General features: G+C 58.7%; 1 protein-coding gene across 5 annotated transcripts in view; it reads right to left on the bottom strand.

The window, feature by feature from the left end:
- The window catches only part of CHD6 (chromodomain helicase DNA binding protein 6), a 105,793-nt gene that overhangs the window by 34,332 nt on the left and 51,149 nt on the right, over positions 1-20,312 (bottom strand). For 4 of the 5 annotated variants that reach the window (XM_064167961.1, XM_064167967.1, XM_064167966.1 and 1 more), the window contains 11 exons: positions 14,155-14,654; positions 10,183-10,321; positions 9,880-10,029; positions 7,159-7,224; positions 6,660-6,718; positions 6,289-6,406; positions 3,759-3,845; positions 3,190-3,339; positions 2,844-2,965; positions 2,113-2,356; positions 1,312-1,488 (listed from right to left, as the gene is read on the bottom strand). In XM_064167961.1, coding sequence (XP_064024031.1) covers positions 1,312-1,488; positions 2,113-2,356; positions 2,844-2,965; positions 3,190-3,339; positions 3,759-3,845; positions 6,289-6,406; positions 6,660-6,718; positions 7,159-7,224; positions 9,880-10,029; positions 10,183-10,321; positions 14,155-14,654 — 1,812 coding nt within the window. The remainder of the gene's footprint in view (positions 1-1,311; positions 1,489-2,112; positions 2,357-2,843; positions 2,966-3,189; positions 3,340-3,758; positions 3,846-6,288; positions 6,407-6,659; positions 6,719-7,158; positions 7,225-9,879; positions 10,030-10,182; positions 10,322-14,154; positions 14,655-20,312) is intronic. The other variant, XM_064167963.1, reaches the window with a different exon arrangement.

Genomic DNA, 20,312 nt, shown 5'->3' with positions numbered 1-20,312 from the left:
TCCCTCCTGTTCTTAGGCTTCAGACCTGTCCTAGCACAAGCTCCTCAGGTAGGGCTGTGCTGGCACTGGGCTGGCAGAGCCCAAGCCTCTGGGCACCTGCAGGGCTCAGGTAGGACAAGACAGAACACAGCCAAGTGCCATGTGATACTGAGGGGCATCTGGGCCCTCCTGCTAGGGCAAGCATCAGCAGGGTGCTCCACAGTCAGCAGAGGCACCTCTGATGGTGTCAAGCGTGCATGGGGAAGAAGGAGGAGCCTTGTGCCACGTAGGTACATGCACAGCAAAAGGAGATGAGGGTCCAGAAAACGCCCAGGACCTGGGGGTTGTGAGGAGTGGATGACTCCTCCAGGAGTCCTCTCCCACGTGCTCCATAGGCTCCAGCTTCAGGCACCACCACGTGCTGCCTCCTGGGCTGCACCAGCTGCTCTGTCTCAGCAGGGCCAGTGCATGGGCACCTGCTTACTGCTCAGGCAGATCCTTTTGCCCAGCCTAATGCAGGGAGCACCCCGAGGGTCACCAGTAAGGCAGGGAGGGCAGCTGTAAGGTGGGAGGCTCCCATGGGGCTCGTACAAAGGAAGGTGATGATGACAAAATGGTGTCAGTTGAAACCCTGCTTTGCCCTAGGCTGCCCACAGCCCAGCAGGCACCTGCACAAGACACAAGTTCATAGGCACACAGCAGAGGCTTTGGGAACTGTCAGCCTAAGGCTATTTCCAGATCCAGCATGCCTGAAGCCCCTGCCCAGCAAACAGCAGCACTGCCATGTCCAGGGCTGGAGAGGAGCTGCACATGCAAATTCAAGCAGCTCCTTGATCCGTTTTTCAGCACACACAGTCCTGCATCCCCATCCCTGGCACAGACTGGTCCCATGTGGGCAGAGCAGAACAAAAGGAGTATGAACACTGCAACCTGCTTGCTGCAGGGCACAGGCTGGCCACAGCAGGAGGCTGTGCACAGCAGGTTAGCAACCACCTGCATGGTGCTGCTGCAGCCTGAGCAGCACTGCCAGGCCAGGCCAAGCTCTGCCAGGGAGCACACACAGATGTGGGGGACTCCTCTGCTGTGGGTTAATATCCCACCTCAGCAACAAGGAGTCTGTGATGGCTGCAGGCCACGAGTGTCCCATCCATCACAGGGCTCCACCACTGGCACTGTTGAAGCAATCTGATGGGTACTGGACAATGACAATATTCCTTCCGACAGGGAACTCCCAGCCCTGGCACTGGGCAGCTGACAGTGACATGTGACTGCTAGGCATGGCCATCTCTGGCCCACCCTGCTCTCCCATGAAGCTGGGCAAGATGTGCTCACCAGGGCCATGAGCTTCAGCCCCTCCAGCAGCTTGCAGTTCCTGTTCTTCAGGCGATGTGCCTCGTCGATGACCACGCACCGCCACTGGATCTTCTTCAGCTCCGGGCAGTCAGCAAGGATCATCTCAAAGGTGGTGATAACCACCTGGAACTTGAAGATCCCAGGGAGAGGGTTACCCTGCGGAGACACAAACCACATGCAGTGCTTGCTTCCTGCAGGGTGGCAGGACACTGTCGAGCCATCCTGTCAATGTACCAATGTCAGCCTCAGCCCTAGCTGGGATTTCCTCAGATTCATCTCTCTCAGACAGACTCCTGCAAGCCTCCTCTCCAAACCAAACACTGCCTCGGGGCAAAGCACACAGGCCTGGACAAGAACTGTGGCTGGGGCTCTGCTGCATTCTCCCCCTTCTGCATGAACTAGGCCTGTTCTTCACTCATACATGGTGCAGCCTGAGCCCATGCCCGCAAAGGGGACTTGAAAGATGACCTTTCCCTCTCCAGATGAGCCACGAGCTCCACATGCAGCTACCTGCTTCCCAAAGACAGGAAGCCATGGCCAAGGGACATATTACAGAACCACAGAATGGTTTGGGTTGAAAGGGACTTCCAGAGGTCATCCAGTCCAACTCCTCTGCAGTCAGCAGGGACATCCTCAACTTGGTCAAGCTGCCCAGAGCGCTGTCCAGACTCACCTTGAGTATCTCCAGGGATGGGCCCTCAACCACCTCCCTGGGCAACCTGCTGCAGTGTTCCACTGCCCTGCTGGTGCAGCAGTGGGAGGCCTGCATGCAGCACTCACCTGCGGGTCCCTGTAGACCATCTCGTACTGCTGGATCATCTGGCGGCTGATCTGGCTGCCGTGGTACACGATGGCATTCATCTCCGTCCAGGTGCGGAACTCCCGCTCCCAGTTAGTGATGGTGGAGAGAGGTGCAATGATGAGGAAGGGACCATGGATGCCCATCAGAAAGATTTCTGAGAGGAAGGTGATTGACTGGATTGTCTTCCCCAGCCCCATCTCGTCTGCCAGGATGCAGTTCTTCCTGCAGAGATGGACAGGGGCATGTGAAGGTGGCTCTCTGGAGCAGGGACCACCCTCTCACCAACTCCTCAGCAGGGCATCAGGCACATCACCTGCACCCACACCTCTGGCTCTGCAGCGTGGAGGACGGGGGGACACTGGTACAGTGGCCTGAACCAATCTGGGTAAGCCAGACAATCCACCCCCTTGCAGTTCCTCCACTGCTGCTGCAGCAGTGGCTCAGCAGCCTGGCCACTGGCACACCCCAGAGCTAAGCCCTGCTGTCACTAAGCCTCATCAGCATTTACCAGGCAGAAACATTCCTGGAGACACCGTTTCAGACCCAAACCAAACAGTTTTCCTGGCAGTGGCCTGCCAGCTGCAGCTCTGTCAGGGCCCTCTTTGCCAGCTCTGCTGCTCCAGCTGTGCTGCTCCTGGGAATGCACGCACCTGGGCCACACTGCCAAGAGGACTCTGTGTGGGAGCACAGGGCCTCAGCCCCTCCTCACCTGTTGTACCAGTTAAAGAGCAGCCAGTTCATGCCCTCCAGCTGGTACTCCCGCAGCTGGTTGCTGTTCTTGTACTCCCGGGACTTCTCCAGCTTCTGCCAGCACTCGGACGCGGGGCGCTCCTGCGAGACAGCAGCAGCAAGGTCCATGGAGAGGCCAACATTCACAGCAAGGTCCTGGCCTCCAGACCCTATCCTCAGACCCTGCTAACTAACCCACCTGCAGGGGAGGATATGGGGCTTGTACTGCAGCAACAGGGCCAAGAAGGTCAGCACTGATGGACCTTGACAAGACACAGCCAGGCCCTGCCTGCCCAGGGCAGTGAGCTGCCAGCTGCGTACTTTACCTCCGGGTACGTTACCGTGTGCTTGATCTCTGGAGGGATCTGGAGGGCTTCAAACTCTTTAATCTTCCCTGGGTCAACATCCTCCTCCAACTCCCAGGTGCTCTCCTCATAGGGCAGTGAGCACCACTTCACCAGGTAATGAGTCACCTCCTGCCACGCAGAGAACTGGGTTCAGAGGCAGCGTGGGGCTCAGGGCCAGGCTGGGGATCAGGGGCAGTGTTGGGGCTCACAGGCAGTGTTGGGGCTCAGGAGCAGCGTTGGAGCTCATGGGCAGCTTGCAGCTCAGGGAAAGGCTGGGGCTCAGGAGCAGCTTGGGGCTTATGGGCAATGTTGGGGCTCAGGGGCAGTGTTGGGGGCTCACAGCTGCTCAGCTCCAGCTTGTGGCACAGGCTGCCACCATGAGCCAGTGACAGTCAGCACTCCTCTGTCTAGCCCTCTGCCAAGGGGGCCCCAGTGGCAGGACCCAGGCTGTGCAGAACCAATGAGGCCCCATGGTGCCCAGAGATGCCAGGCGCTGCTCTGAGCCTCCTGCCAAGCCACCTCCCTCCAGGGGTGGCACAGCTGCTCACCTCCCCAGTGTCAGGGTCCTTTGTGTGGGCCACCTCCAGAATCCGATCAACCTCCACGTAGTCTGGGTTGAACAAATCCTCATCAGGCTGTGACAGCAACAAGAGAGGTAAGCTCAAGGTGACCACAGGATCACCCAGACAGCTGGCAGAGCACATAGCTGCAGGGCATCTGTGCCCAGGACGCCTCGGACACAGGGACTTGACATCTGTCTCTGGGCAGGGAGGATGCAGGAGCCCCACAGAGAGCAAAGCTCTTGCTTCAGAGCGGCTGTGGGCTCCATACTGCCCTTGCTGGGAAGCAGGGACAGATTCTCCAGCCCATCTGTCCCCAAACTGTCAGCTCCAGCTTGTGTGCAGCACATGGAGCCATGCACAGCACCTGAGGAACTCCACCCCTCTGCCAGGGCTAACACCTCTGTCGTGGAAGGCAAAAATAGGCCTAAACATGTCCTGGCTTGTCCTGACATGATTTTTTTCTTTCCCCTCCCGCTGTTGTGGGAAGCAACCATGGGAAAGGAAGACAAAAGGCCCTGGTGCCTCCAGAGTCTCCTGCTCTCCTTCTAAACTTGCAACCAGGGTACCCTCACCTGTTTATGCACTTGTTTGTGTTCTGCCCTAAAAGGTAAAAGTAAGCACTGACTATGGTTCAGTTTAGCAAACTGCCATTCTGATTGGCTAATCTGTGGCCAATGACCCTTGGGCCACACTGGGCTTGGGCTACATTGATAAAAAGAGATGAGCAGGTAAACACAACCTGCTCTGCCCTACCTGCTTATGTGCAGAGTAATGTTACTCTGCCTTGCCACACTCACTGCCCTGGCATCCTGCCATGCTTTGCTAAGCTACAAGCCATCTCTGCTACAGAAGAACAAGCCCTGGCACTCTGGGTTTGTCTACCTGGAAACTGCTGTGTCTCCAGTTTACCAGCATTAGCAGGAAGTGCCTTCAGGCCATGGGCTCGCTCAGGCGGCACCACGTGGTGCCCATCTGCACACCTGCAAGTCATCTGTGCCAACACTGCACACCTGCAAGTCCTCTGCCCAGACTGGGAGCCCTGGAAGGGACACAGATCATCTGAGAGGAACCAGGATCAGGCCAGGTCGTCTGCCTCTCTCCCAGCACCTTATTAGAGCCTGGGAACATTCAGAAGCCTGAATGGCTGACAAGACGTTGACAGAACTCCTTGCAAGCATTTGGGTTCTGCCTGGAAGCTGTAGTTAGCTCCAGAAATCTGGAGATAACTTTTGTGAGTAAACACTTAAGAGCCTCTTTGCAAAACTCTGTAATTGAATGCAAGCTCCTCTTGCTGTAAGCAGAGCAGAGCTTCTCGAGTCCCTCTAATGGGCACGCAGCAGAAGCGACCGCAAGGGCCTCCTTCCAGCTCTAGTGCTGTAATGCTGCATCCTGCCACTTCTGCAGTGTTGTTTCCTGTGTGGGATGTTTTCATGACCCTTGCAAAGAGCCTATTATTAAAATTATCCTGAACACCAACACTCATAAACAATACTAACGTTGAAAAAATCCTATCTTGCACCATACCTGCCACTACAACCTCCTCTGTCTCTGCCTCTATCCCACCTTCAGCTCAGCACCTGCTCATGAAGCAGAGGTTGCTTCTCCTGCCAGGAACCCCTGGAGAGCAGTGGGCTTTGGGCTAGAGTGATCCTTGGCAGACACATTGTCTTGGGAAGAAACAGGTCTCTGTGTTCACAGCTCCCCAAGCCCAGGCAGGCACAGGCAGAGTGTTTGCTCCTTGCTAACTGCACAGTCAACGCCAGCTGCTTCTCTGCATCCTGGGAAAGACCCCAAACAGACCGGGAGTGAGAAATGTGAAACCTACCCCCAGTCCTGCAGCTACCTCCAACACTTGTTCACAGCCTACTGGTCTGATTTACACTTGTGAGCAGCAGCTGGAGGAGATCCAACAGCTACCTGCAGAGCAGCAAGATGGATTCCAGAACCCTTCTGGTGTGAAACAAGATGAGGCAGCTTCAGGAGCTGCCCTAAGCCCAGGTATCTGAGGCTTCCTTTCTCCCATGGCAGCTCTGCTCCAGCACTGCATGCTGTGCTCCCTCCCACTGTGCAATGCTTCACAGATTGGCAGTGCCTGGCAAGTGGCATTTGTCACCCTACCCATACCTCTGCTAGTGACACTGCAGGTGTTCAGGGCACTGTCATGGCCCCTTAGCTCCAGTACCTGCCTCCAGCCACTCACCCTCTTGTGCTGTGCTCTGGTTCAAAACAGCCTGGAAGCTCAAGGTGCCACACTGCTACCTGAGCACTGCCATATTGTCGGTGAGGGGGCACAGGTGGGGCTCTAGGTAGCTCCGTGGCACTTCTGAGCCTGGTAGAGTTCAGGCAGCACAGGCACAGCTGCACTGTGAGCCCTGCCCACTGCCCGAATCTTGGCCCTGTAGCTGGGCTCACTGGGGAAGGAAGGCACTCAGCTTTTGGCCAGCTCAGAAACTGCTCAGTGCCCAGCCCAAACGTGCCAGGGCTGGGCACAGTGCCTGCCATGCCCAGCTCTCACCTCAGTGAAAATGTGCCTCATCTGGGCCTGCTTGTTCCGGAAGCGCTTTATCTTCTGGGAGATCCTGGGGTCCTTCTCCAGCTCCTCCAGAGTTGCCCACTTGCAGTGCAAGTAGGAGCTGCAGAGGGGAAAAAAGAGTGAAATGTGGCCCACGAGGCCTCTGGCCCTGATCCAGCCACAACACAGGGACCTCCCCGGGACCACCCAGCCTGCGGAGGAAGCTGTGGCCCAGGTCCAGGCCAAGACCAATCACTGCAGCTGCAGTGACCTTCCTGCTTCCCAGGACAGGGAGACAGGACTGCTGGGGGGGCAGAGGTGGGGGTGCAGCCCTTACTGCTGCATGGCACAGGGCACCAGGACATGGCACCTACAAGTTCCTGTACTTGACGTAGAACTCCTCCATCTCGAACGCCAGGCCTCCGGGATGAGCCTAAGCCAAGGGAAGGAGAGGAAGTGACAGTCAGAGCCTGTGCAGGAGCTGGGGGCACCCTCTGTGCCATGGGGGTACAGGAACACCCTGCCTGGCCACGGGCTCCGGGCAGCTGGGCCCCACAGGCTGTGAGGACGGCAGACACTCAGCATGCCACCTGGCCTGGAGGCTCAGCAGCCCTGGGGAGTGTGGTGTGAGACCACCCCTGAGCAAAGGGACCTCAAACACCTCCTGCACACCAGCCCAAGTCTGGCTCCTCTCCAGAAGCTTTCTGGTGCTCAGGGCACTACAGTGATCCCCAACCCAGAAAGGTGCCAGTCTGGGCATACACCAGCAGCACCCTGCAAATAGTGAGTGTGAGGAATGCTGCACAAGGTAGCCAGGTCCCATCTCTCCTCTGCCCAGGGACCTCCAGCCCCACTGACATCTTTCCCACTCACCTCCTTCTGCACCATCCTGGAGGCAAGGATCTTCTCAATGATATTGGCATCATCCTCAGGAGGCTCCTGGGGACAGGAGAGCAGAGCACCATGTTTCTGGCTCCCTGGCATGGCTTGGACCCTGGCATTCTCCCAGTACAGATCAGCTGCTTGCTCCTCTCCCAGCCCACCAGCTGGGCAGGCACGGTGGGAGCTGGCAGAGCTGCACCCGGGGAACCCTTGCTGAGTGTGAGGGTGCAGGTGCTGCCAGCCCAGCTATGCTTGTCCTCTGCCCACACTCCATGGACCAGCAAGCCCACAGCACTGTCCTGGTCAGCTGTGTGGGTCCTTCCAGGTAGACCAAGGCAGGGAGGGTGGCAAGTCTCACAGAAAAGAGGAGGGAGCTTAGGCACTTCTACCTTGAGACTGAAGGAAGGAAATATGCCCAGAGGCACCCAGCTGCTCCCAGCCATGCTCCATGCTAGATCTCTGACCTGCCCTGGCATTTAAACAACTCCACAGTGGTGGACATCCCCAGTGTCCCAGCACAGCTGCAGCAGGGCTGCTGAGCCCTGCTCATGGTCACAGGACACAGGCAACACTCCGACCCACTGCTGTCCATGCAGCTCCTCCTGGCACTCAAAGCACCTCCTCCTTCCCTCCACAGGCTTCAGCTCTGCCATGAGGAAGTCACAAGGCTGCAGAGCCCTTCTGCTGGCCACCCACAGGCTGCCAGCCCACTCCCTCACCTTGAGAACATGAACTCTGCTGGAAGTGGCCCTGACTCTGTCCTGCTTCCAGCTCTGAGAAGCAGGCACAGAGCAAGTGGGGAGGTCTGGGCTGTCCTGGCCATGAGACAGGAGAGTGAGGCTTGTGCCTGTGCTGAAGCAGGAGATATGGAAGGGCTGAGGGGAGAGGACAGAAGCACGAATTTGGAGCTTGCCTGAGCATTAGGAATGTCAGTTCTGCTCTGGCTGGGAGATGGTTTGGAAGCAGGAGGAAGAGCAAAGGGCAGAGCAGAAAGGAGAAGGATTTTGTTCATCCTCTTCAGACAGGGGCAGAGGCTGGTGAAGACAAAGCAGCGCTAAGATGTCCTCTGGCAGACCAGAAAGACCTCTCCAAGCAAGGCAGAGGACAGGCTGGGGAGGGGCAGGCAGCTGGGACACTCACCCAAAAGGCCAAGGTGATGCCCAGGGCTGTGGCAGTCCCTCCATGCCCCAGCCCTCGCTCTTGGCACACCCGTGGCAGTGTGGGGCAGGATGCTGAACCCAGCAGTGTCACACAGTGAGCAGGGTAACAGCAGCTTTCTGGGCCCCTCAGCTGCAGTCTTGTAGCCCAGAGGAAGATTCCTGTTCTCTTTGGGGAGCTCTGCCCCATTCAAGAGCAACACAGGCAAGGGCAGCACACAGAGATGCTCCTGCTGCAGCCACTGTGCAATGTCTGCTTCCTCACACCTGGGCATCCACCCTGGCACTGTTGAGCTCCAGCTTGACTCTGACTACAAAGAGTTTGTGTGAACATGGTCAGGGGCTGGCATCTCAGCCAGCTCCAGCACTCTGTGGCTGGGAGCTCCCAGGCTGACCTGGAGCCCAGCCAGCTTAAGCAGGTCCATGGCTCATCCCTGGCAGCCTGCAGACTGTGAGGGAGGCCCTGCACTGCCTCAAGAGAGTTGCTAAGGAACATGGCCAGGAGCGAGGGGAAAGCTGCAAGGGCAGGCCATGGGCACTGCAGCCCTGAGGCCTCAGCACTCCCATCTTGCCCTGCTGGGTCAGTCCTGGCCTGCTGGCAGGAGCCCAGCACAGCAGCTTGCTCAGCACTCTTGCTGCTGTCAGCCAGCAGCCTCCAGAACTCACGTGGAGCACAACAAATTGAGGTGGAAGTCCAGGACTGGGGAGAGAGCAGGGTGGCAGCAGGAACACATGCCACAGGCAACTCACTCCCACCCTGAAGAGATGCTGCCAGGAGCCCAGCTGGGACACAGCCCAGGCAGCAGCTGAAGCATCACCAGGCACCTCCCAGGGTATGTGGCAGCCCCTGCCCGGGCAAGGCAGGGAGCATCAGGCCAGCTCTCACCTACTGCCTTGCTGAGCAGCGCCCACACATAGCCCTGTGAAGAGGGGGCTGGAGCAGAACAGGGAACAATATCTGGCAGCTTGTGAGTGACCAAGTGAGGAGGAGGAGCTGCAGGATCCACCGCACAGAGCAGCAGGAAGGAGCTGCCCGCACTGAGCAGGAGCCAGCGCTGAAGGAGTGGGCAGAGGAGGCAGAGCAGTGAGGCTCAAATTGCAGTGACACCAGCTGGTCCCTGCCACGCTGCCTGCAGGTCAACCTGGCTGGCTGGCGTTGGGCTGGGCATCTCCACACTGTGGCACTGAGGGAGAGCAGCAATGTGGGCAGAAAACGATGACCTGGCACCTATAAAGCCCTTGGCTGGCAAAGCCAAAACCAGCTTAACCTCGTGGACTTGAGCTAGAGAGACAGCAGCCAAAGGTGGGCACGGGCAGTGCGTGGGTCATGCCTCCAGGGGCATACCCAGCCACGTACACTTTCCAGAGGCCTCAGGCTCCAAGCCAGAGGGGAGCAGCTGGACCTGCACACCTCTTGCCCACCCCTTAGTGCACAGCCAGCCTGCAGCTTCCCAGACTGGCACACTCACCCCTGCGCTGGGACCCCCCTTCCTCCCTGTGGGCACCCTGTGGGAGGCAGGAGGCGCCCTGAGCCCAGTCCCCCCACAAGCCCTACCTCTGCCTGCCAGGCCAGGGTGGAGGCAGAGAGCGCGGAGGTGCGGCCGGCGCCCAGCACGGCGATGGTCTCCCCATCGTCGTCCACCACCTTGAAATCCAGGTCCTCGTTGTACTTCCTCCTTTTCACCTGCCGGCCGGAGCGGCGCTTCTGTGGGACACAAAGGGCAGTCATGGGGATGGGGCGGGCCAAGGCCCTGCTCCTGCTCTGAAACCAGGCTGCCAACCTGCCCTCTGGCTCCTGTCCCACCTAGAGGCAGCTGGGATCTGCCCCCTGGCAGCCAGCTGAGGACTCTGGACCTACCTGGCTGTCAGCTGACTCCCCAGACTCCTCTGGGCTCTGCGCAGATGGGCTCAGGAGATCTTGATCCAGATCCAGACTGTCCACTGGGATCTCATTTTTCCTCTTCCCTTTCTTCTTCTTCTCCACGGGGGTGTCCTTGCTGCCAAGATGGGCTGACAGTTAGGGTTGTCCTAGGAGTCCCAGGGGAGAGCCAGCAGGCACCCACACAGGGCTCTGCTCCCCCTGGCCCACACAGAGACTACTCAAGGCTCCTGGGGCCTCTCTTAGCATTGGGGATCCCCAGCAGGTGATGCTGATTGATCACCATCAACTGCTTCTCCATCAGTTCCAGTGCAATGGGATGAAAGGGTCCACTGCTCTGGCCTGGCCTGGAGCTAAAAGGGGCTGGGGGCTCCAACGGCCAGGGGAGCAGCCCCACAGGAGCTGAAGGACGTAGGATTCAGCTCCTGGCCAGCCCTCACCTCTTTGGTATGGGCAACCTGGATGTGTGAGATCAGGGCACTCTGGACAGTCGCTCAAGAGTGGTAATGAGCTGGAAGGAACCAGTCCAGACTCTCCCCTCTGTGCAGGGTGCCCCTTCCTCAGGCCATCGAGTCTCCACAGTGAAGGCAGGTCCTGCACCAGAGGCCTCTGCACCAGCTGGGAGACGAGACAAGGAGGATCTCCCACCACCAGCCCCAGCAGGCCAGGGCAATGAGGTGCCTGCTCCGAGCAGAGCCCTCACAAACACATCCTGCACCATCAAAAGTCAGGAGCAGAGTTCAGCAGCCCCAGAGGCAGCCTGTATCCTGCACCCCAGAGACGAAGCTGGCTGCCAGGCCCACTAAAGCTCTGCAGCAGTGCTGAGGCAGAAGCTGCTTCAGCTCCTGGTTTAACTTCCCTGACTCACAGCACCAACTGCCCTCCTGGGACAGCAGCCGAGCCAGTGCTGGCCTTTGCCCTCAGCCAGAGGGAGTTCAGCCCTGTTAGCACTAAACACAGGGAGCACAGAGGTCCCTCTGTCCCACCAGTGCAATGGGCCACCATGGCAGTCACCAACCCTCCACAGGCCCACGGGAGGCTCTGTCCCATCTGGCACCTGTCCTCCACGCCCAGCGGCAGCGAGATCTGGGACCTGCTCGCAGTGATCCCACCACATTCCTGTAAATACAAGCTGTGCAAACAGGCAGCCCAACCCTGCAGCATGCTCCTGGGGTCAGGGCCACCTCGTCCCCCATGGCACCCAGCACAGCCTGCCTGCACAAGGCAAGCACCGAGGCAAGAAACAAGCACTGCAAACATGTCAGTCCATCCTCACTCTCTGCAAGGGAAAGACCCCAAAGAGCTGGTGCCTGTTCCTGAGCTCAGCAACACAGCCCTGCCATCCATCCCCTTACATCCCGGCCTGCCTCCCTCACCCACAGCCCTGCCATCCATCCCCTTACATCCCTCCCTGCCCAGCAGCAGAGCAAGCTTTCATCTCAGACCATGTTGAGGTTTTACCCCATTTCAAGAGGGAAACTGCTGCTTGCCTGGGGCCAGCAAAATCTAAGCAGTGACAGCTGTGCTGCTGAGGCCAAGCCCATGCTGGCTGTGCCCCGGCCATGCCCTGGCACCACTGCCGGGCCCTGGGAAGGTGGTGCCAGTGCTGCTCCGGTCAGAGCAGCAGCTCCCGGGGTACGGATCTGCGAGGCACAATTAGCAGCAGCTCCATTCACGACCCAGTAGTTGGCTGCGATTAGCAATCGTTTAGAAGAAATTACAGCCCCATTATCTGCCACTTAGAGGCCTCCCTGCAATCATCTCAGCCGCACGGAGACCTCACCCTGCCTGCTCTGCCTCCCTGTGCTGCCTGGGGCCCCCAGCACACCTCCCTGTCTCTGACACTCTGACACCCGTGGGTGCCTCCACTCAGCAGCTGCTCCTCCTTCGGGTAGGTTTGCTGGTGGCTGACTCAGAGGCCAAGGCAACCTTCTAAGAAGAGGCTTGAAGAGGGGTGGTGGAGCAGGGTAGGGGCTGGGCTGCCCTAGCTCCTCTGGAAGTGCAGGCGAGCAGCACAGGCTCAGACTACGCTGGGACAGGGCATCACAAAGCAGAGATTTGGCACTCCCAGGCTCCCACACTCGGTTTCTTCTGAGTTAGTGCCCTCCCTTTGCCGGAGGTGCCCTCATCCCCAGGGCTCTGCACACTGCCCCCAGCACAGCAAGCAGATCCTCCTTCACAGCCCCTGTTGGGACCCCCAGGCCTTGCCCTGCTTCTGCAGGAAGGAGCAAGGCCTCCAGCTCTGCCACAATTCCCAGGTCCAGCAGTGTGAGCTGCCCACCCACGGCAGGGCACACTGGCACAGGCTGCTCTGAGCACACTGTGAAGGCACTGCTGGCAGCCAAGGGACCTCTCAGGGCGGCAACAAGCTCCTGGACAAGGGTCACGAGTGCCTTCAGCAGCCCAAGCCTCCATGCTCTGCTCTTCCCAGGGTCTCCCCTGCGTTGGTATGGTGCCAGGGGTCCCATCACAGGGGTGGACCTCTGTGAAGTGCCCTTAAAGCAGCTTCTCAATGACAGAACAGAGGTGCTAGCAAAAACCGTTTGCTGCCCAGGATCCTCTTTGGTGCCCAATGCTCCCTTTACACATCCCTCAGCCTTCCCTCCTGCACCCCTCTGCTTCCCCCTGCCCCTTCAGCCCCTTTGCTACAGCCCTCCCTCACTCTCCTGGTTCTGTCCACTTGATCTCTCCATCCTCATCTCCGTTGGCAACACGGGGGCTTGGCTTCCTCCTGTGCACAGCCCCAGGCAAACAGAAGTGACAGCACATCACAGCTCAGGGTCCCACTGGTGACACAGTGCCCAGATCTTGCCCTTCTGAGATCCCCACCAGCCTGGCTTGAGACCTCTACTGGCCTGCACCTTCTGTTCACCACCAGCCCGTGGCAGTGGCACTACTGGCTACCCTAGTGCCAGCTCCACAGCCCTGGTCTCTCCATCTGCCAGTGAGTTCCCAAGGGGCAGGGCTGTGGAAGACCCAGGGCTTGCCTTTTGCCCTGCACACATGTCCTGCGAACAGCCATGGTGGGAAGGAGCTGGGCAGATCTCACCATTCTGGTGACCATTTCCAGGCAAGTGCCTTCAAGAAGCTCTCCCAGACTGGTGTTTTCTAACAAAAAAAAAGGGTTTGCTGGAAGGTTCCCAGCTGGCTCCTGTGCTGACCCCACTGCCAGCACCACTAAACTCATTCTGTGGATTATTTACAGCACAGGAGGAGGGCCCAGCCTGAATCCAGGAGCTGCTTTGTCCAACACTCCCCAGAAGCACTCATTCTTGCCAGTCCAGGACAGCAAACCAAAGGCTGCTGGTGCTGCTGAGCCCTGCTCTGCTCTCCACACACATTTCCAAGCAGAAAGCAAACACAGCTCCCAGCCACGCAGCCCTCACTCGGGAGGAGGAGCGCTGAGCTGCGCAGCACAAGGGAGCCCTCAGGCCTCCCCCCACTGCCAGCCTTGGATGCCAGCACAGCTCCACAGCTGCAAGGGACAGGTTCTGCTGCCCAAGGGAGCAGACAAGTGCTCCACCATCTGCCCTGAGCCCAGAGGAAGCAGACTGCAGGCCCTGGGGCATGTGGGGACCCTTGCACACAGACCTGGGCCAGGTTCCCCTCCACATACTCTCCTGGGCCCCAGAACAGGGATGACAGCCTCTGGGCCACACAGCACTGTGCTGTCCTGCTGACACCTCCCTGAGGCACCTCTGCCCTCCAGGAAGTTCAGCACAAAGGCCAGGCCAAGGAGACACCCAGAGTCTTCAGTCCTCTTTGGGAGCTGGGGTCTCACAGCACCTCATCCCCAGAAGCCCCCTGCCTGCACTGTCTCTGCATGGCCACAGCTCACCCTGGCCTCCCAACCGGCACATCAGGCTCCTGCAATACAGAGGCCCAGCCAAGCTCCCATGAGCCCACAGCCCTGTCCACACCAGGCAGAGGCATGGTCACACCACCACTCACCTGCTCTTCTTGGGTCTTGCTCTGGGGGTAGTCTCAGAACCACTCTTCTTTTCCTTAGGCTCCTTGGGGGTTTTGGGTTCCCGAGGTTTCCGGGGCTTCTTGGGCACCTCTCTTTGCTTGGGCTCCTTCGGCTTCTTGGGCTCCTTTGCCTTTTTAGGCTCTTTTGGTTCTTTAGGCTCTCTTCTCCTCTTTGGCTTGACCTCTGCAGCTGCTTTTTCTCCCCCTTCCTGCTCTCCCAGGTCCTTTTTCTTCCGTTTCTTCTTCACCCCTGTGCCCCCACCCCCACTGTCCTGCATCCCGTTCTGGGTGCTCAGCCGCTTCTGGGGAGCCCCACTGGGCTCCTCCTCTGGGCACTGGCACTGGCCACCCATGTCTGTGTCTGTCACCATCGCCTGCTGGGGCACCTGCCCCTGCTCCTCGCTGCTGGCAAAGGAGTCCTGGGCCTTGCACTCCCAGGCAGACGACATTGGGGAGCAGCTCAACGCCTTCAAGCTCGGCGGCTGCGGAGAGAACAGAAAGGCAGCGCTGAAGCGACAGCTCCAGCGCATCTGCAGCCCGGCACAGCTCTCAGCACCCGGCTGCAGCACCAGCAACGTGCCCTGACACAAGGGGACTATGGCCAATGGCCAGCACACAGCTCGAAGGAGGACCCCTGCTCCCTGCCCAAGGGACAGCTCAGGGTGCTCTGGGCTCCCCTCCAGTCCCCGTGGGCGCAGTGTGGAGGTGCAGTCTGTCCCTCTGCAATGCCCCCGGGCACGGCCCTGCCTTTGCACACTCCGTACAGCCCACAGGCCACCAGCTGCTCATTGCCCAGAGCCAGGGATTGTCCCAGCACAGCAAGAAGAGGGAATGAAGGGTGTCCTGCAGCTTCCAGCATCACGAAGCAGGGTCTCAGGCCCCATCAGGGCTGCAGAGTGGTGCTAAAGCAGCACTGCTCCCAGTAGCTGATGGCGCAGAGGCTCCCTCCAGCCCAGGACTGCAGAGCTGCTCCGCCCGCTCTGGCTCTGCCTTGGCCTCCTGAGAGTTCCCAGCACTGAACTCCAAAAGCCACCCACCTGCCTCCCAGTGCAACAGCAGCCCCACCAGAAAACAGCATGCAGAAGCTGCTCCAGCTGCAGCAGGTGAGCCGCCACCGGCTCCTCCAGAGCAGCCTGGGCCAGCAGGGCTGGCAGGGGACAACTCATGGTAGGGACCAGAAATATCCCTTGCAGCAGCACCAGAAAGGGAGAGAGAAAGAGATGTGTGTGGCAAGGATGGGGAAAGCAACAAGCTTCTGCTCTGCTTGTTAACTGCCATCCCCAGCACACTCGGCAGCCCACTGCACCTTCTGCTGTCTGTCTGACATCAGGGGCCACTGGACAGTGGCCAGGGACATGGTCAGCACTGGTCCCTTGTGGCACTGCAGAGAGCCAGCCATTGGGGAGCCCAAACAGGTCTCTGCCCATGGCCCTGGCAGCATGAGCAGCCTGAACTCTGGCCCCACGGTGGGACAGCAAAACCCTCACCCACAGCTGCCTCTTTAGCTCCTCTTACTGCATGCATGGCCCTGCCCAGAGGAAGCTGCAGCCATCTCCAGCCTGGCTCACCACAGGGGCACAGCTGGCGGAGCAGCAGCAGACCAAGCCCAGCAGCAGAGGAGGGATGAAAGCTGGTTCTACATACAGGTGTTTGTGGCTGTGCCATGAGACACTGGCAGTGGCTCGGTCCCTGCTGGCCCAGAGGTGGCACCTCCTTGAAGGGAGGCTGTGGGACAGCTGCTGAGTGGCCTGGGAAGCAACAGTTCCTCCCGAAGCCATTTCCCTGGTGCAGAGGTGTCAGTGCTTTTGACAGCAATGCCTTGGCCCCACGGACCCCAGCACTGCCTGGATCTTCAGACAGCCCAGAGCTGCAGGGGCCACCCCAGGGCTGAGCAGCAGAGCCCCCGTGGGCTGCTCGAGGTGCAGGGCACTCTGATTTCTGCTTTGGGCTGGAGGGAAGCCTTTGATGAAACTGGGTCAGGAGGAAGACCACCAGCACGCAGGGCTGCTGGCATGCCTGGCAGCAGCTGGGCAGGCTGCACCGGTGCCTCTGCTGCACACAGCCAGCACTCTGCTGCAGCCACCTGGGACAGGGCAGAGCGGCCATGGCAGCACAGCGACAGGTCACCAAAACACACCCAGGACGTTAAAGGGAACCTACCCTGGGCTGGGAGAAAGTCAGCACTGGAGATGCTGCTTCTGAGCCCACAGACTGAGCAAAAAGATCAGCTTCAGCCCTCACATTCCTCAGATCTGCAAGGTGGGGATCAGCTGGAACAACTCACTGCATCAGCTACGAAGCTCAGGCTCCCAAGAGCCTGCACTGAGCAGAAGCCAAGCGTAGATACCAGGCAGAAAGCAAATCTTCAGCATCCCTGTACAACGGGAGGGTGAACCGCTCCCTGCCAGCCACAGCTTGTAGCCCTGAGTCTTACAAGGGTCTGCCCACTGCCAGGCAGACCACCTGGTGAACAGCAGTTCTGGTGCTGTCACCTGCCCTGCTGGAGAGGGCTTCCCCAGCTCACCCATGGGACTGGCCCAGGACTGGGCTGGGAGTGGTGCTGAGCACCTGAAGCAGCTCTGTCCCTGACAGCCCCAGGGCCAGACCCAGGGACCCGAGTGCCTCTTCTTGCATGCAGCAGCAATTCCCAGCAAACCACGAGGGGCAGAGGGTGCCAAAACCGGCTCAGGATTGCCACCACCACACACCAGCCAAATGTCCAAAGCTCCCTGTTAGCCACTCTGTTGTCTGCACCCATAGCTCAACCAAGGCTATGGAGTCCAGGCAGGTCCTGCTCAGCACTGGCATGTCCACTGCCTGTAGGGAACCTCGAGCCTCAAGGCATCACAAAAAGCTGCCAGGAGGAACCACCTGCCTGGTGGTGTCTGCCTTGTGCTGCCAAGGGCTCGCTGGTGAGTGCTGAGGACACCCTGTGCCAGCTCCAGCGGAGTGGAATGCTTCAGAGAAACAGCCACAAGCTGTCAGCAATCCTTCTACTCCTCTTGCATCGCCTCTTGGCTGCCAACAGCCCCTCCAGCCTCTAGGCAAGTCCATCATAGTGGAAGCATAGACAAGTCCACCCCAGCACACCTCCCAGGCAGCACTGCAGGCCAGCAGGACAACACTGCAGTGGCAATACTTTGCCATGGGATGCCTTATGAGATCCTGCTCTGTCCAGGAGGGAGCACTGGCACCAGTCAGCAGCCAGAGCTTCTGGTGCAGGCCCTGCCATGATGGGCTCATCAAAGCCCAGTCTGTTGGACCAAGCAGGCAGCAGAAGCAGGGGGGCAGGGAAACCTCATGACATTCAACAAGGCCAAGTGTAAGGTCCTGCACCTGGGTCAATGAAGTCCCAAGCACAACTCCAGGCTGGGTGGGGAATGGCTGAGAGCAGCCCTGAGGAAAAGGACCTGAGGGTCTGTGTTAGTGAAAAGCTCAACATGAGCCTGCAGTGTGAGTGCAGCGCAGACAGCAACCATGTACTGGTTGCAGCAAGGGCAGTGTGGCCAGCAGGGCAAGGGAGGGGATTCTGCCCCTTTGCTCTGCCCCTCAGACCCCTCCTGGAGCCCTGTGTGCAGTTCTGGAGCCCCCAGCACAAGCAGGACATGGAACTGTTGTAGCCAGTCCAGAGGAGGCCACTGAGATGCTCAGAGGGCTGCAGCAGGACAGGCTGAGAGAGTTTGGCCTCTGCAGCCTGGAGAAGAGAAGGCTTCCAGGAGCGCCTGGAGTATCCTTCCAGTACCTGAAGGGGGCTACAGGAAGGCTGGGGAAGGACTACTGGCAAGGTCTGGTAATGAGAGGATGAGGAAGAATGGGCTTGAACTGGCAGAGGGGATGTTGAAAATGGATATTAGGAAGAAGTTCTTTCTAGTGAGTGTGGTGAGACACTGGCACAGGTTCACAGGATATTGGGGCTTGGAAGGGACCCAAAGAGATCATCCAGTCCAAGCCCCCTGCCAGAGCAGGACCACACAACCTAGCTCAGGGTACACAGGAACACATCCAGATAGGCCTTGAAAGTCTACAGAGAAGGAGGCTACAGGATCTCTCCGGGCAGCCTGTGCCAGGGCTCTGGGACCCTTCCAGGCAAGAAGTTCCCTCTTGTGTTGAGCTGGAACCTCCTGTGCTGCAACTTCCATCCATTGCTGCTTGTCCTACCCCAGGGAGCAGTGAGCAGAGCCTGTCCCCCACTCCTGGCAGCCCTCAGATACTTATAAACACTTATCCAATCCTCTCTCAGTCTTCTCTTCTCCAGATTAAGCAGCCCCAGGGCCCTCAGCCTCTCCTCATAAGGAAGCCCTCCTGTCCCCTCATCATCCTTGTAGCCCTCCACTGGACCCTCTCCAGCAGATCCCTGTCCCTCTGCAACTGGGGAGCCCAAACCTGAAGGCAGTGCTCAAGATGAGGTCTCAGCAGGGCAGAGCAGAGGGGCAGGAGAACCTCCCTGGCTCTGCTGGACACATCCTCCTAATGCACCCCAGGATTCCATTGGCCTCTTGGCCACCAGGGCACATTGCTGTGCCATGGGGAACTGTTAGCCACCAGCACCCCCAGGGCCCTCTCCTTGGGGCTGCTCTCCAGCAGTCACCTCCCAGCCTGTCCTGCTGCAGTCTGTTATCCCTCCCCAGGTGCAGGACTCTGCTCTTGTCCTTGTTGAACCTCATCTGGTTCCTCTGTGCCCAGCTCTGTCTGTCCAGGGCTCTCTGGGTGGCCTCACAGCCTGCAGCTGTCTCAGCAAACTTGCTGAGCAGACTCTGTCTGTCTGTCTGTGCCCTCGTCAGTGTCATTGATGATGTTGAACAGGACTGGCCCCAGCACTGATCCCTGGGGGACTCCACTGGTTACAGCTCTCCAGCTGGGCCTGGCACCATTGAACTCTGTCTTGTAACCCTAACCCACCTCACTGCCTGCTCTTCCATCCCACACTTCCTGAGCTTGCTCACCAGGATGTCATGGGAGATGGTGTCAAAGGCCTTGCTAGGGTCAAGGTAGACTACATCCACTGCTCTCCCTGAGTCTACTCATTCAGTTAGGGCATCATAGAATGCTCTCAGGTTAGCCAAGCAGGACTTCCCCTTGGTAAATCCATGCTGCCTACTCCTGACAACCTTCTTCTCCCCCAAGTGCCTTGAGATGCCCTCCAGAATGAGCTGCTCCATCATTTCTCCAGGGATGGAGGTGAGGCTGCCTGGTCTGTAGTCCCCTGGAACCTCTCTCTTGCCCTTTCTGAAGACTGCAGTGCCATTGGCTCTGCTCCAGCCCTCAGGCACCTCTCCTGCCTGCCACGAGTTGGCAAAGACGATGGAGAGTGGCAGAGCGATAACCTCAGGCAGTTCTCTCAGCACCCTTGGGGTGGGCCCAGGGACTTGTGAATGTTCAATGTGTGTCACTGATCCTAACCCAGTCTGCACTGACCAGTGGGGAGCATTCCCTCCTCCAGGCTTCCTCTCCTTCACCCAGGGTCTGCAGTCCATAGGGGAGCTCAGCCTCAGGTGTAAAGACTGAAGCACAGAAGGCATTCAGCAGCTCTGCCTTCTCTGCACCCTCAGCTCTCAGGCTGCCTCCTGGCTCAGCACTGCCCACACCTTCCCTGGGCTTCCTCTTCCTGCTGATGGATTTGAAGCAGCTTTTCTCGTTCTGTTTTCCTTCCTTTGACAGCTTCAGTTCCAAGAGGGCTTTGGCCTTCCTCGTTGCCTTCCTACAAGCCCTGACTACTCCTCTATAGTTCTTCCAGGTGACCAATCCCTTCTGCCATGGACTGTAAGTTTCTTTCTTCCCTGAGAGTTCCTTCAGGAGCTCCTTGCTCAGCCATGCAGCTCTCCTAGCACAGCTACCTGATGTTTTACTCAAGGGCACACACTTGGCTTGGGCTTGGAGGAAGTGGTCTTTGAAAGTTAACCAACTTTCTTGGGGTCCTTTCCCCTCCAGAGCCTTAGCCCTTGGGATTGCTGCAAACAGTCTCTGAAGAGCACAAAGTCAGCTCTGCAGAAGCCCAGGGTTGCAATTCTGCTTGTTGCTCTGATTCTGCCCTTTAGAATACTAAACTCCACCATGTCATGGGCACTGTCCCCAAGGCTGTTCCCCACCTTAATGTCCTCATCCAGTGCCTCTTGATTAGGTAATACAAGGTCCAGCAGCGC

This window comes from Pogoniulus pusillus, chromosome 29 (assembly GCF_015220805.1).
Source record: "Pogoniulus pusillus isolate bPogPus1 chromosome 29, bPogPus1.pri, whole genome shotgun sequence".
Classification (NCBI taxonomy): Eukaryota; Metazoa; Chordata; class Aves; order Piciformes; family Lybiidae; genus Pogoniulus; species Pogoniulus pusillus.
The sequence above is the reverse complement of the archived record's forward strand: the minus strand, read 5'-3'. Positions and strand labels throughout refer to the sequence as shown.